At 48.2% G+C, this 15,637-nt stretch overlaps 2 protein-coding genes across 2 annotated transcripts in view; one reads left to right on the forward strand and one right to left on the reverse strand.

Annotated features, from left to right (window-relative positions):
* The window catches only part of EIF3A (eukaryotic translation initiation factor 3 subunit A), a 48,097-nt gene extending 44,869 nt beyond the window's left edge, over positions 1-3,228 (forward strand). The window contains exons 21-22 of the mRNA XM_032176601.2: positions 1,000-1,190; positions 2,004-3,228. Coding sequence (XP_032032492.1) covers positions 1,000-1,190; positions 2,004-2,233 — 421 coding nt within the window. The 3' untranslated portion in view covers positions 2,234-3,228. The remainder of the gene's footprint in view (positions 1-999; positions 1,191-2,003) is intronic.
* A 1,288-nt stretch (positions 3,229-4,516) lies between these two features.
* NANOS1 (nanos C2HC-type zinc finger 1) lies at positions 4,517-8,491 on the reverse strand. The gene has a single exon (XM_032176617.2). It carries the CDS (start codon positions 8,401-8,403, stop codon positions 7,555-7,557), a length of 849 nt encoding a protein of 282 aa, XP_032032508.1. The 5' UTR covers positions 8,404-8,491; the 3' UTR covers positions 4,517-7,554.
* Positions 8,492-15,637: the final 7,146 nt, after the last annotated feature.

A 15,637-nucleotide genomic window follows, 5' to 3' on the forward strand; every position in this document is an offset into this window, starting at 1 on the left:
CTATTTTTGAGAAATGATGTTCCTCGTTATTCCCCAGCACCCTCCTTATCTCTTAGAATCATAATGCAGGTTTTAAAAAATTTTTAGCTGGACGCGGTGGCTCACACCTGTAATCCCAGCACTTTGGGAGGCTGAGGTGGGCAGATCACCTGAGGTCAGGAGTTCGAGACCAGCCTGACCAACATGGAGAAATCCCATCTCTACTAAAAAATACAAAATTAGCCAGGTGTGATGGTGCATGCCTGTAATCCCAGCTACTCAGGAGGCTGAGGCAGGAGAATTGCTTGAACCCGGGATGCAGAGGTTGTGGTGAGCCGAGATTACACCATTGCACTCCAGCCTGGGCAACAAGAGCGAAACTCCATCTTTTTTTTTTAGAGGTTATCTAATCGAACATTTCCCTCTTAAAGTAAGAAAATGGAGGCCCAAACTTCATGGCTGTCTATAGGCTGTATGACTGTTGGGCAGTGGAACCAGTCCAGCCATCTTTGTCAGTCCATTGCTTTTTCCCCGTGTAGTTTAGGGCAGTCAGTTTTCTTGCCCTTAAATTATCAAAAGCCCTTTGATTTTATTAGTAGTAGAAGTTCTAGCTTGCTCCCTCTGCCAAAGTGTCCTTGCACTGATAAATGTAGACCAGCAGCATTCGATGCAATTTTCTTCAAGGAAGAAAATGTGTCTGTGCTGGCCAGTATGGTAGTCAGCAGTCACATTTGGTGGCCAAGCACTTAGAATATATGGTTGGTGCTGCTAAGGAAATATCTCCATTTTACTTTAAATGTAAGTAACCACATATGGGTAGTGGCTACCGAGTGGGACGGCACAGATCTGGGTGTTCTCATTTGTTCTGCACGCCCCAGGCATCAGGTAAGGTCAGGTTATGAGTTTAAACTGTCCCTGTTACATTTGTAAACTCTAAGCCCCAGCTTGGACTGGATGTACTTATAATTATCCATTTGGTCTAACAGTAAGAACCTGACTTGTCATTGTAAATGGCTACAGGGATGAAGGTGGCTGGAGAAGAGGACCAGCAGAGGAATCTTCAAGCTGGAGAGACTCAAGTCGCCGGGACGATAGGGATAGGGATGACCGTCGCCGTGAGAGGGATGACCGGCGTGATCTAAGAGAAAGACGAGATCTAAGAGATGACAGGGACCGAAGAGGACCTCCGCTCAGATCAGAACGTGAAGAAGGTATAGAGGTTACAACTGAAGTATTGGAGAACTGTCGTTTCTGGGGGGGATTTGGGTTATGTAATTATATCATAAATTTGTATGAAGGCCAACAATAAGAGAGTTGATATTTATTCTATTTAGAATTCATGATTTTCATACAGTTACTCAATGGTCATGTTCTGAAGTGCACTTATCTCTAAATTCAAAGTATAGTAGTAGACTAAATTGGATAGCAGGCAATATATATAAAGTTTACTTAATAAAAATGAAAAAAAGTGTTATTTAAAAGCAACTTCCTGGCAGATTAAGCACAAAGTAGAAACATTTTCTCTGAAATTGTAACAGAAGTTTATTCTTTTTTAAAATATATGTATTTTTCATTTTTAAAATCCTCATTTTTCTCTTGGTTTTTAAAAATTTATTTTCCATGTCTTGACATCCTGTTGTGAGAGAATTTTTCTGTCATAGCCATAACTTCAAAAACTCCTGTACTTTGTGTGGTTAATTTGCTGTTAAAATTCTTCAAGAGCCAAAAATCCTGTCAGTTATAAAATTTTCATTCAGCCAGATTTTTGCCACCTTGTCTTATGGGTTTATACTAACTAGTCCTTCCCAGGCTAGTGGTTTCTGCCTGTTTTCAAATTTTGAGTTTTATCTGTACATCTGTATGTTAAAGATATTGTCAGAAATTGTGTGAGCTTTAATTATGATTTCTGTATTGTTAATCTTTAATACAGGAATTTTGAGTAATTTGAGGCATTTCTTCTGCTTAATTTGAGCCAACAGAATATAGTACTAACTTAATTTTTTTGTTTTAATTAAACTTTTTAGTAAGTTCTTGGAGACGTGCTGATGACAGGAAAGATGACCGGGCAGAAGAGCGGGACCCTCCTCGTCGAGTTCCTCCCCCAGCTCTTTCAAGAGACCGAGAAAGAGACCGAGACCGAGAAAGAGAAGGTGAAAAAGAAAAGGCCTCATGGAGAGCTGAGAAAGATAGGGAGTCTCTTCGTCGTACTAAGAATGAGACTGATGAAGACGGATGGACCACAGTACGACGTTAAGTCTCAAGATAATGGATTTAAACTGGTGTCTTAAATAGGTTTGATCACATTCAAGGATTATTATACTTGTGCTTCAACCAATCTAAATGGGATTCTTCAATGTTGTTTCACCATAACACAAAAAGCATGAACTTGTATTAATCCTATATAATAGATTGATCATGCACCATATCCACAGGAGGTTGGAAAAACCATGCCATTTTCTGGAATTTAAGGGTGTTGCATTATTTCATCAATCATTTGTTGACAAAAAAGAAAAACTAAAAAATAAATTTAAAATGTGAACCTTCAGGTATTGGGTAACACCTTTATCTTGGTATAGAACTGATATTTTTTTTTGATTTTGAAATATCTGATATTAATTTGGAATGAAGTAAGGTTCTGTTAAAGAAAATATATTTGAAGACCCTTTAAAGCAGTGAATCTGAAACAATTTTCACACCTTTAAGTGGTTGATATGTACCTATTTTAGGTATTTTGAGGTATTTACCATAAACTAAATTTAGAAATTTTTTAGATTCACTTGAAGTAAACATTACAAACATTGGATACAGTGGGGTTTTTAGATTTTACTTGAGAGAAGGTGAGTACAAAGCAATTTGCAGTTGTTGTAATGACAAGTGTGAATCCAAACAGTATAGCTTTTAAATTTTAAAGCATTTGGTAAACTATCGCTGAGTTTTTTTCTGTTGCCAATAGCAAACTGCTTTTCCATTAATGGAGAATTCATGCCTTTCAAGCATTTTAAATATGACAATATTTATAAATGTATGGTTTGGAGGAATCGTTTAAATTCTCTTTCCTAATTTTCTTTCTCTTGAAGATAGATTCTTTCAACAAGTAATTTGTAGTAATGACTGTGTTGACTTCAATTTTGGAGTGCAGTAGCTATGTTAAAGATTAACTATTTGGTCTCATTGAAGCCAACACAGAACTTGCTGCTGTGTTTTTTCTTCAGTGATAAATAAAATACTTACAGAATTTGTTTTAGTGTTGATTTGTGGTTATAGTATTTTGTTTATAATGGTAAGTTTGCATATTCAGTTGAGTTTTTTTACTTGAATTTTTATCAGTGCCATTAAATGTCTGTGTTTACTATCAATGAAAATGAACCTAAATATAACAAAGAAAGCATATGTGGCTAGGATGTCCCCCTAACATGTCTTCCTTTGTTAATGCAGGAATTTCTTAGTTTCCTTGTAACGCTGTCCTCTGAGTTTGTGTGTGCATGTGCGTGTTTGAAGTACCACCTTGGGTTTTCACCTGAAATTAGAAAAATCATAGTTAATTTGAGAAAATGTTACAAATTCATCATGGCTGTAGGCACTTATTATTTCTGTTATTGAGTAGTGGTGAGAATTCCTATTGGTACAGCTGTAGGGCCAGAAGAGGGAGTATTGATGCTTTTTAACTTAACCAGATGCAGCCTTTTTTGTTTGATGTTACCAATGATAGAAATCATTTTAAACACCTTTCTTAGTATCTGGTATTTCAAATACGTAGAAGTCTTTAAAGGTCTTTCGTGGGGAGAAGGACTTTTCTTTCATAACAAGAGAATTTCAGATCAGTGATTATAAGTGGGGCAGTAACCTGCTAAGAGTTTGCTTCCTGGAGAGTAGATCTGTACATGTGACATCACAGGTAAGCCCCAACAATTTATTTAATCAGATTTGTTCAGATGAGTTACTGCTGCCTACGTTAGAGTTAGGTTTCAAGGCTAGTCAGCAAACCCATCCTTTCTGCTGTTTCCCGTACTGTTCTCCCAAGTTCTTTGTGCTGGGAGTCAGAACCCAAGTGCAAGAGGAGGGCAGAAGAGTCTGATGCTGTTACTTTGCGATCCTGCTCTTGGTTTCCAGTGTCCAGGCCATACAACTCGGTCTACTCCCATTAGTATTTACCAACAGGTATTAAAGGAAAGCTGAACAAGCAGCCTACTCACCGATCTGCTAGGTGGTCTTCCGTGTTCCTGGTGGCTTCTGCAGTTTCATTGAGAGTAACATTGCTGTTAATACAGATAGATCCGGTAGTAGAGACATCATCGGTCCAAAAAAGACTCTGCATCTCATTAGTTGTCCATAGTGGCTACCAGGAGGTGGTTGGCATCTATAATGTGTGGGACGTTTTTATGTAAAGAACTGCCTGTGGTTTTTTTTTTTTAACCAAAGACACTGACCATAGATTGATTTATAATTTTATAAGTCTAATTGAAATATATGGGGTACTATGAAAAGACTGTTCCTTGAGTGGCTACGATTAGAAAATCAGGACTAACAAACTTTTCTTTGTCTGGAAGCATATATATTTGTGATATAATTTTAATATGTATAATTTTGGTTTAATAAATCAAATCTATGACAAAAGTTGTTGTCATCAAAGCTAATAATTCTGCAACTTCCAAAAAGGACTTTGTAGGAAAATTAAAATACAAAGAAAAAAGCCATTAGAAATTTTAAGTCTGTACAGAAAAGAACAGGTTAAGACAATCTGTACCTCTACAGTTGGAGAAGCCCTTTTGACTATTCCCTGTATTGTTTTGCTACTTAGCCAAGTATGCAGCATGTTCTTATGAAGATAATTTTGTCATATTTTGTATATTTCTTAAACTTTGAAAAATTGGGTTTCTCCAAATGTAATTTTGCAAAATGTTTAAAGTTTCACATTGAGTTCCAAGGATTTTTAATGTGTTTACATATACTTTTCATAAGAGAACCCTAGAAAATTAACTATAGTAATACTCTGCGTTTTAACTCCCAGTATTGTCAGCTGGAAAACCTAGGCAAATTTGGCACGGGGGCTCAACATGGGGTACTTTTTTTCTTTTTTGGAGACAAGAGTTGCTCTGTTGCCCAGGCTGGAGTGCAGTGGCGCGATCTGGGCTCACTGCAACCTCCACCTCCTGGGTTCAAGCAATTCTCCTGCCTCAGCCTCCTGAGTAGCTGGGATTACAGGCGCCCACCACACCACCCGGCTAATTTTTGTATTTTTAGTAGAGACGGGGCTTCGCCATGTTGGCCAGGCTGGTCTGACCTTGTGATCCACCCGCCTCGCCTCCGAAAGTGCTGGGATTACAGGCATGAGCCACCACGCCTGGCCTGAAAATGGGGTACTTTAAAAATAGATGAATAGTGGCTGCCTGAGTAGTTGACGAGAGGATCTTCTGGATACCTTTTCCAATACTCTCCTGCCCTCAGGAAGCTCCAGCTCAATATATTCTTAGTTCTGGTAAAATAGTAGCAGTGTCAGAATATCAAATTAACATTAGGCACATCTCATCACAGTGACTCCCATATATTGAGGCTATGCCAAAGCCTCATGTTCAAGACCTTTGGAAACCGTCTGTAATTTGAGTGAAAATACAAAGTAGCTAAATTGATCTTGCCACCTGGCTAGCCCTTTTGGCCTAGAGAATGTGCTTATCTGTTCATAGTGGTCCTTTTGAAAAGGCAGAACACGAGCAGTGGGAGAGGTAAGAGGATTCATGTTGACCTTAGAAACTTCACCCAGAAGGTGAAGCTCATTTAAACTGGTACATTTTCTAGCAAAAGAAAGGAGAACAAGTAATTACATGGTTTCATTAAGCTGCTTAATTTAGGCCCAATCAGATCTGCAGTTCTCTGGTCTGGGGTTAAGACTAGCAGCTTTGGATTGTCTTTCCTGGCTAAGAAACTGTGCTTTCCCCCTGCCCCCAAGTTCTTGATATGCACCTTTTCTTTGACCAAAAAAGCTATCAGGTATTTACCCCACCCTCTAACACACCTTCAAATGAAGGTTCCTGATTGAGTCAATTTGCTGTGGAGGAAGTTAGCTGTTTAACATGAAAGCAGTCCAACTTCTAGTAGCCTAGCTAAATCCTACTGGGAGCCTTATACGCGTAGACTAAATCTCTTGCTGGTATCTTCAGATAGTAATGCATTTGTGTATTTCAGATGAGTTCATCTTAATTCACTTCTATTTTTTGCCTTCTATTGCCTAGATTGGCAGGTAGCTGCATTCCATAGTGTGGCATTCAGTATGGCGGATTTAAAAGTGAGGGTGGCGGTGGGCGGGGGGGGGAAGTAGGGGTTAGGAACTTTTGCCCAAGGATCAGGTTTAGTCTTGCTTATGGGTAAACTGGTGGGGTTCCGGAAACGGACATGGGTCTTCCAGTAGGAGTGGTAACATGAAGGACCCCCAACAATTCCTTTCATTAGTGCTTATTCTAGTTTGAGCACTGCCTGTATTAAAGTCAGACGCAGCCCACGGTGGAACCTTCTTGAATACGAGTTAATACACGAATAGCTCAGAGCTAGAGATCCATCTTCTATTTGAGAGGCAACAGCTGGAATGGGCTTTCCTCCACTAGGAACCCTGAAATTGAGCAATCTAGGGTGAATTAGTACTGCTGTCTTCCCTTCCTCCCTTTGATCTTAATATCGTAAACGTTTTTAAAGAACTGGAAGTGGGTGAGTGTGTAGAGAAAAGGCTAAGTAGGAAAGTTACAGGTGAGATTAATGAATTCATACTGTTACTGTATAAATACACATTTTTTTTAAACAGCACCATTTCCAAGTTATACACAATATGATTATGACTTGGCACAACTTTTAAAGGTGGAAAAGGCTAGTTGCTAGTTCAGTAATAAAATACCTGGTACATAAAACGATAAGGAGCTGTATTCTACCTGCTACACATTGTGCATTTTACACCTCCAGCTAGGACAGAAACAAGCCACAAGGAGGGAATACCCGCCCAAATTAATACTGGAAAGTTTACAAAACCTTCACTTCTCATAAGGGTGATGCTACCAGCGGCTTGCTTCACCTGGAATTAGAGTAACTGATTTTTAAGGACAACTGAGAATATTAACTCGCTTCAAACAATAAAATAGTCATTTGCCGACATTTCATAAAATCGCCAGTTTTAAGCTCAGTTCAGAGGCTTTTAAAAAAATATTCTAGACCTAGTAAAGTGCCTCCATTCATAAAATGAAACATCCAAGATTGAGACAATTTCATACTGATGCGCATCTAAAATAGGTCGACGTATACAGTAAATAAACAGCGCCTCTAAGTTGCCATATTTCAGTTAGTGGAATACACACCCAGCCTTCGCCGTTCTGGATGTGCAAACTAGAAACTGAAGACAAATGGGGATTTCAACGTCCAGTTCCAATCGTTCAGCACGGAAGTACTCCACACGGTCGGCTGCTTTTCAAAAACCACCAGGACGACGTCCCATGTCGAGCCGACCGCTGAGCCGCACGCCTCCCCACGGCGGGGGCGAGATGGTGCGCAGACCTAGCGGTCCGAGGGGCGGCGGCGACCCTGGGTGAGCCCGGGCCTTCAGCGCAGCTTCTTGCCAGGCGGGCCGTCCCTGGCGCTGCGGGGCGGCGGCACTTTGGAGAGCGGGCAGTACTTGATGGTGTGCGCGTTGTCGCCGCTGGCGCCGCACAGGGGACATGTGTAGCGGCGCAGCACAGGGCACAGCACTCGCCCGTCGGGGCCCTTGAGGATATGGGTGGTGTAGAGCGCCATCGCCTCCTTGTTGTTCCGGCAGAACACGCACACCTGCAGCTCGGGCTTCAGCAGCCGGGCGGCCGCCGCCCCGGAGGCCGCCTGCAGCCGGGGCTCGGCCGCCCACGCCGGGGCCCGCTCCTCGCGCGGCGTCGCCTCGCTGGTGGTGGCGGCGGCGGGCGCGCAGCCCAGCAGCACGGCGGCGGCACGACCCGCGAACGGGCTCAGCTCGGCGAAGCGCTCCTCCAGCAGCCCAGCCTCGGCGGGGCCCGCACACAGCTCCAGCGCGCGCAGCTCCAGCGCGCTCCCCAGGTAGCGGCCCCGGGACCCCGGCTCGTCGCTGTCATCGTCGTCGTCCTCGTCGTAGTCGGGCGGCCCCAGCGCCGGCCCCAGCGCCCCAGGCCCGGCCCCCGCGTGGGGGGAGCAGCAGGACGACGAAGAGGAGGAGGGCGGGGAGCCGCCGCCGCCGTTCCCACTGCGGGCGCAGCCGAAGCGCGGCTCGCCGTCCACCGCTTTGGTGATGAGCGTGGCGAGCCCCAGGTAGTCGTTCCAGGAGCTGAAGGGCTGCGGGTGCGCCGGGCCTGGGGCGCTCACGTAGCGGGCGCTGGGCACGAGCGCCATGGGCGGGGGGGCGCGGCCGCGGCGGGGCGAGCGGGGCGCCCAGGGGAAAGCCTCCATGGGCGGGCTACGGGCCGCGCGCCGCCTCCCCGCCGCCGGCACGGGCCGGAAGGAAGGGACACGCCGAGCCTGCCCGCCGGCCTGCCGCGGGGTGGGGCCGCCGCGCCGCCTTTTATCGGGCCCGCTCCTCCCCGCCCCCCGGCCTCGCCGCCGCGGCCCTGCCCCCTGCGCTTCCCCGCCCCGGCCACCTCGCCCGCGCCCCGGACGGAGGCGGAGCGGAGGCGGGCTGGCTGTGCGCGCGCTCCGCTCCGGCCCGCGCGGCTCCCGCGCCCCGCGCGCTGCGCCAGCCTCGCCAGCTGTCGGGCAGCTTTCATTCCGGGAGGGGGCGGGCGAGGCGCCGCCTCGGGCCGTGGCGCTCATTGGCTGCAGACCAGAGCCCCCCGGCGCCTCGGGCGCCGCTCCGGACGCTGATTGGTGGGGGCCGGGGAGGGGGCGTGTTCTCCGCGCAGCCGGGAGGTGAGGAGAAAGTAGGGGAGAGAAGGGCCGGGGAGGGACGGCCACTGGGGCCCGCCTTCGTTCGAGCGCCGGGCCTGGGCTTGGAGCAGGTGACCAGGCCTGGGTCTCCTCGGCCTGGTGGTGAGGCCCACCGAGGACAGGGGTCAGGGTGGCCACAAGTTTATGCCCCCACCTCCCAGCCTTTAATAGCCCCAGGCCCGCATCCTGAGAATCCCCGCTATCCACCCCCTTCTCACCAACATCGGCATGAAAAGCTGGACGCGATGGCAGGATGCAGCTCTCCCATCACAGCCGCTCAACCAGCCAGTGGCTTCCGTTTGCACCGCGCGTTGGAGCGCTTTCCCCTGGGCGAAATCCACACAAACCCTGAGGTTCTGGGAGGCTGTGGTTCCTGCCGTGGTAAGAGCGGAGGGACGCAGGACTTGCCCGCTGCACGCAGCAGCCTTCCTCCCAACAGGTGCTCAGGGACCTCAGCCAATGAGTGGCCGATACCCGGTGACTTAGGTCGGGGTTGGGGCTGGGCTGGAAAATCTCATGGCTGGAGAGCCTAGGACAGTGACTGGGATGTGTGTGTGTGTGTGTGTACCCCCTCGCCCCAGAGGCCTGAGTCAAAATGTGGGTTGTATGTGCAGTCTGAAAAACAACGTGTATTCAATGTTATATTTTGTCTCCTTCCTTCCTTCCCTCCATACTTTTCTTTCTTTCTTTTTTTTTCTTTCCGCATCCCAGGTTCAAGCAATTCTCCTGCTTCAGCCTTCCAAGCAGCTGGGATTACAGATGCCCGCCACCACGCCGGGCTAATTTTTTGTATTTTTGTAGAGACGGGGTTTTACTATGTTGGTCAGGCTTGTCTTGAACTCCAGACCTCGTGATCCGCCCGCCTTGGCCTCCCAAAGTGCTGGGATTGCAGGCGTGAGCCACCACGTCTGGCCTCTTTCTTTCTTTCTCTCTCTTTCTTTTTTCTTCTTGCTTTTTCTTTTTTTTTTTCCTTGACACGGTCTCACTATGTTGCCTAGGCTGGTCTTGAACACCTGGCCTCAAGCGATCTTCCTGCCTTGGCCTCCCAGAGTGCTGGGATTACAGACATGAGCCACCACACCTGGCCTCAACATTATAATTAAATACTTGGAAATGAATAAAACATGTTGTGTAAAAGCCACGGAGAATAAGAGCCAGAAGATGAGTTTTGATTAGGAAGATGGCAGGTGGTCTTACGCTTTCTAACTCTTTTAAAAATTGAAAGTAGGAAAGGCTTTAGATACTGAGGGCTCTTCTAGGACGAAACCTAGAACTGGGATCAGGAAAATGCCTCTCCTGGCAGGTGGGCCCTGGCAGGGTGGGCTTCATGGGGCAGGTAGGGCTTTGCTTCCCCACTCTGGACCATGCAGTGGCTGTGGAAACAATGAGCCCTCACTAGGCCTGAGGCCACACTCACAGGTCTTGGCTGTGCCCAGCAGGTTTAGAATGGCTCAGCAGGGGATGCCCAGAACCTAGTGCTGGCATTGGTTAATACTAGAATGAATGAATGAGGGAATCAGAATGTCAGCATGAGAAGGGATATTTGGGATCATTCTGTTCGATCTTTTCTTGCCTTTTTTTTTCTTTTTTAATAGACGGGAGTCTTGCTGTGTTGCCCAGGCTGGTCTTGAACTCCTGGCCCAAGTGATCCTCCTGTCTTGGCCTCACAAAGTGCTGGGATTACAAATGTGAGCCACTGCACCCAATTCTGTCCAATCCTTACAGATGAAGAAAATGAGACCTAGAGAAGAGTAGGATTTTTTTTTTTTTAGACAGAGTCTCACTCTGTCGCCCAGACTGGAGTGTGATGGCACGATCTCGGCTCACTGCAATCTCTGCCTCCTGGGTTCAAGCGATTCTCCTGCCTCAGCCTCCTGAGTAGCTGGGATTAGAGGCATGTGCCACCATGCCCACCTAATTTTTGTATTTTTAATAGAGATGGGGTTTCACCATATTGGCTGGTCTCAAACTCCTGACCTCAGGTGATTTGCCTACCTCGGCCTCCCAAAATGCTGGGACTACAGGCGTGAGCCACTGCACCCAGCCAAGTAGGACCTCTTTAAGGCCACAGTGACTGTGTGACAGAACTAAGACTCTGGTCTTGTTACTCCCAGCCGGGTGGCCTTCTCACTACACCCTGGACCTGCAAGGTATCTCAGACAATAAGTCTGTGTATGCGTCGGCAGAACTCTAAGGCAGAACACAGGGGAAGCTGGAAAGAAGTGAAGTGAGGTGGGGTGATATGGCCTTGGCTGGGGCCCCTGCCCTCAAAGAGCAATCCAGGGCTCTGGCTGGCAGGCACGGGAAAGGACTTGAAGCAGTGAAGTGAGGCCTGTTGTGGCCGCTTCTCTGGGTTAGGGGTTAAAGATCCATCTTTCGGCCTCTTCCTTCTAGCCCCCGATGGTTGATGTAAGTCATGAAACCAGGCAGTAATATTCAGCACTTGCCAACCCAGCTCCTTTTCCAAGTTTGTGTTGGCATGCAAGGTAGAAAGTCATTCCTTTATTTCCTCCTCCTCTCCGCCAAAAATAAATAAAAGAACCTCCATGCCGCAGGGCTCCTGCAGAAGCCTGGCAGGTTTGCTGACCCTGAACTCGGAGCTTTTACCACGAGAACGCCAGCCCCCCAGAGTGGTATGAAGATGATTATTCTATGAATGGAAAATTCCACTCAGTTCACACAGCCCTGCAGCCTGCATCCTTTCAAGATATGCAGACTTTTCAAGCGCTGAAGATGGGGAGCGACAGTTCTGAGAATAACTTTGGCAGGGAAAGTTTAAAATTGCCAGCTGCTGTGTCTGATCCCCCTTGGTGAGGCCAGAGAGGCGATGGCACAGAAGCGGAAGCCCTCTTGCCTCCCCACATGGTTTTTGACCCTTGTGGTTGTACGGGGAGAATAAAAACTTTTAAGGGATAAGAATAGGAAGAAACACCTTGGCTGGGACCTGCAGCCTGGGTGTGTGGGAAGTGGAGCTGGGATGGAGATGCCCCAGAAGGAGGTGGAGAAGTGAGTGTGTCTTGGGGTCCGCCACGTGCTGTTTCCCCAGGCCACTCCCCTTCACTGCTATACGAGGTGAGTAGACGTTTGACCCAGAAGGGAAGTCGGGAAGTGGAGGCCAAGTGCGTGAAGGCTTTTGTCCTGGAGCACACGCTGGGCCTCGGTACCCTGGGAGCCTTTGCTCTCAGTGACCATAGAAAGGCCCATGTGGGCACCTGGCCCAGCTCTGGGTTAAATAAACAGTGACTTTCGTCACCCAGCAACAGGCCTCAGCCTGGCTGTGAGCTCTCTAGCTCTTTGAGGTGCTGGCACTGATTTCAGAGATGTTCTTAGCACCTCTGATGAAGTCTCACTGCCTTTTGCTCACTTTCCAGGAGTCTGGAATGAAACAGATGGAAACAGCCAGTCTGTGAATGTTTCTTCAGGTATCCGGCAGAGGTGAGAAGACAGGTGGGCATGGACTACACCTCAGAAGTTAGAGGGTGCTGCTTGGTTTCTTCTGGAGTGGGGCCTGCCTGGCACAGGCTGAGGGCTCTGGCAGGGCAGGGGTGGGCGGTGGGGAGGGTGACTGAGTTCTGTGCTCCCACCTCTTCACGTGGCCCCCAGCCCGGGCCATTTCCTTTGCTGGCAGCAGAACTGAACCCTGTGAGGCAGCTCACAGACCTCAGGCTCCTGAGGCTCTTCAGAAACATGAGGTCAGCCCTGGGGAATGAGACAGCTTGGCTGGGGTCCAGGCGGCTACAGAGATGCCGTTTGTCAGGCTCTGGGTTCCCGCTGACCCCCGCCAGGCCTTTGCCAGGGACAGGAGGTGCTTGGACTCCCTCAGCCGTGGGCCTGGAGGTGGGTGAGGCGCATCTGGGCACAAGGGGCCCTCTCCTGGCTGACTTTGTCCACATCATGGCTCTGTCAAGCTCAGAGAGTCCTGGGATGCGGCTCCTCCCCTGTGGGGGGCTTGGGCTTAGGGTCTGCTGTTGTGGAGAAGCCATATGGTGAAGTGGGGAGAGCTTACTGGGCCTTGGGGCTGGGTTTGCACCCTGGCCCTGGTGCAAATTCACATGTAGTGGACAAGGGACTTAACCTTCCTGGGCCCCGGCTGCTTCCTCTGGTCAGTGAAGGGCTCTTGTCGAGTAAAATGGCAGCCGCTCCCCCTCCTTGCTGACTTAACTTTGTTCTGATTCCCTCCCTCAGCCTTGGGGCATAACTGTGACAGGTTTAAGCCACACAGAAACATCCCATTTCCCTTAGTCACCACTGGTTAAGGGGAGTGCTGGTGACCCATTCTCGCCCTGGAGATCTCAGCGGACATCTGCTGTCTGCTGGGAGGATACTGGGAAGGGGCTTGCTTCCTTATATAAAAAGGGGGAAGAAATAAAGAACCAGGGCCCTCACCTTCTTCAGCTCAGGCTATAGAGCTGAGATGATGAGGCTTAAGGACACAAAGCTGGCGCAAGGTGATGGCTTACCAGAGAAGTTGAAACAAAAAACAAACCTTAGTGATATTTTTGTTGATGGCTTGGTGACTTGTTACACGAGATCATTATAACATCTTTATTGTTTCAGCCACTTCAAGTCAGGTATCCTTTTATTTATTTATGTATTTATTTATGTATTTATTTATTTATTTATTTGAAACAGTGTCTTGCTCTGTCACCCAGGCTGGAGTGCAGTGGCGTAATCTTGGCCCACTGCAACCTCCACCTCCCAGGTTCAAGCGATTCTGGTGCCTCAGCCTCCCGAGTGGCTGGGATTACAGGCATGCACCACGATGCCCAGCTAATTTTTGTATTTTTAGTAGAGACAGGGTTTCACCATGTTAGCCAGGCTGGTCTTGAACTCCTGACCTCAGGTGATGCACCTGCCTTGGCCTCCCAAAGTGCTGGGATTACAGACGTGAGCCACTACACCCTGTCCAGGTATCCTTTTATAAGTGCAGTTGACTTCATTCTTAATCAAGCTTGTCCAACCTGTGGCCTGCTGGCCACATGTGGCCCAGGACAGCTTTGAATGCGGCCCAATATAAATTTGTAAACTTTCTTAAAACATGAGATTATGCACAGACCTTTTTTTATGAAGCCCTTCAGCTGTCATGAGTGTGTTTTATGTGTGGTCCAAGACAGTTCTCCCATTGTGGTCCAGGGAAGCCAAAACATTGGACACCCTTGTTCTAAATGAAACATGTAATACTATGAAAAAAATACATTTGGTTATTCTGTCGAAAAGGTAGGCTACCATATTCTGGCCAGGTGGAGGTGACGACCATGTCAGAATTCTGTGTGTGTGGACAAGGCTGGAAGGGGATGCAGAGAATGGGAAACAGGTGCCATGGTGTCGTCTCACACCTCCTGCCTTGGGCTAAAGTCTCCCAGCTGATAATAATACCACCACCATCAGCACCAGGTGCTGGGCATGCACCATCCCACGTGCCCCCCACCCCACACCCTGCCCCGTGAGGCAGGTGCTCTGGTGACCTGTTGGAGATGGGGGCAAGGCCCAGCGTGGAGCCCAAGGCTGAGAAGCTCAGGAGCAGCAGGGCTGAGGTTTGCACCTGTGTTTCTCTCACTCCCCGAAGCCGTGTTTGTGTCTCCTTGGATGTAGCCGGTCATTCTTGGGGCTTCTGGGGTCCAGATGTGGGGGAGGCTGGCCAGCAACACACAGCGGCAGGGGCAGGAGAGGACACATTCCAGTCCGGGTCAGCAATGTCCCCTGAACAAAACCAACCCCATTTAAAAGCAGTCTGGGTGTTTCTGTTTATCCAGTAGTGGGTACTTTGGTAAAGTGAGTAATCCTTTCTCCCTCCAGCGCTTGCCCTCCTCCCTGCCATGTGGTTTTCTTTTAGAAATCTGGAGTGTCCCAATTTTGTTTAAAGCAGGAGCTGCCTGGAGGCTGACAGGCGGAAGGGCAGATGTCCCTGGGCTGATGATGCTGATAATAGCAATAACAGTAGCTCACAGGTGCTGAGCCCTTACCGTGCACTAAGCATTCACTCATATCATTTCTGAAATCCTCCCAGCAGGCCTACAATGATAAGCATTTCACAAAAGGGAAAATGAGGTTTTGGGAGGCTAAAAGCATGCCCAGCGGCTCACAGCTAGCTGGTGGGTGGCATTTCTTCAAGGCCTGCACTGTTAACCCTCACGCCTCCTTGATCATCCCCCGGCCCGTGGATACTCATTCATCTGGAATTCACTACATCTGGCCTCCCCACCGCCTCCTGTGCTTCCCTAAATGGGGCCATCAGCCTTCTCTCACCCATCGTCAATCCCTGCTGTCTGCAGGGGGAGGGGAGTAAAAAGCTGACAGGAAGGAGTTACACATAAAATGGTAACCTGTAGATCGAGATTGTTCTCCAACAGGTCTGAGGGCTCTAGGCAGAGGGAGGGGAAGCGGGGATATGAGGGCTGTGGAAAGGATGGGATCAGATTGCCAAGCAGAGAATGCTATGTGTGGTTCTGCAGGTTGTGTACAGTTCTGCAGGTTGTGTACTGCACAGCCTGTGCAGTACACAACCGCTTCCCATCTAAGGGGGCACCTTTACTTCATAGACATAGTAACTCTGTGATCATTCTCTGGTCGACTTCGAGTAAAGTATCTTCTAACGAAATCAGTATATTATGACACTTTACTGACAGATGGAAAAAGATACCTTGTGGAAGAAGTGTCTTTTCCTAATTTGCTGAAAGCCCAAAGCTTTGGCTCTGGCTGAGGTGTGAAATGCTAAGCTTCTTGAAGGCAGGCCTCAAGTTTGACATTAGTGCCCCTTTTC

This window comes from Hylobates moloch, unplaced genomic scaffold (genome assembly GCF_009828535.3).
Source record: "Hylobates moloch isolate HMO894 unplaced genomic scaffold, HMol_V3 SCAFFOLD_3, whole genome shotgun sequence".
Lineage (NCBI taxonomy): Eukaryota > Metazoa > Chordata > Mammalia > Primates > Hylobatidae > Hylobates > Hylobates moloch.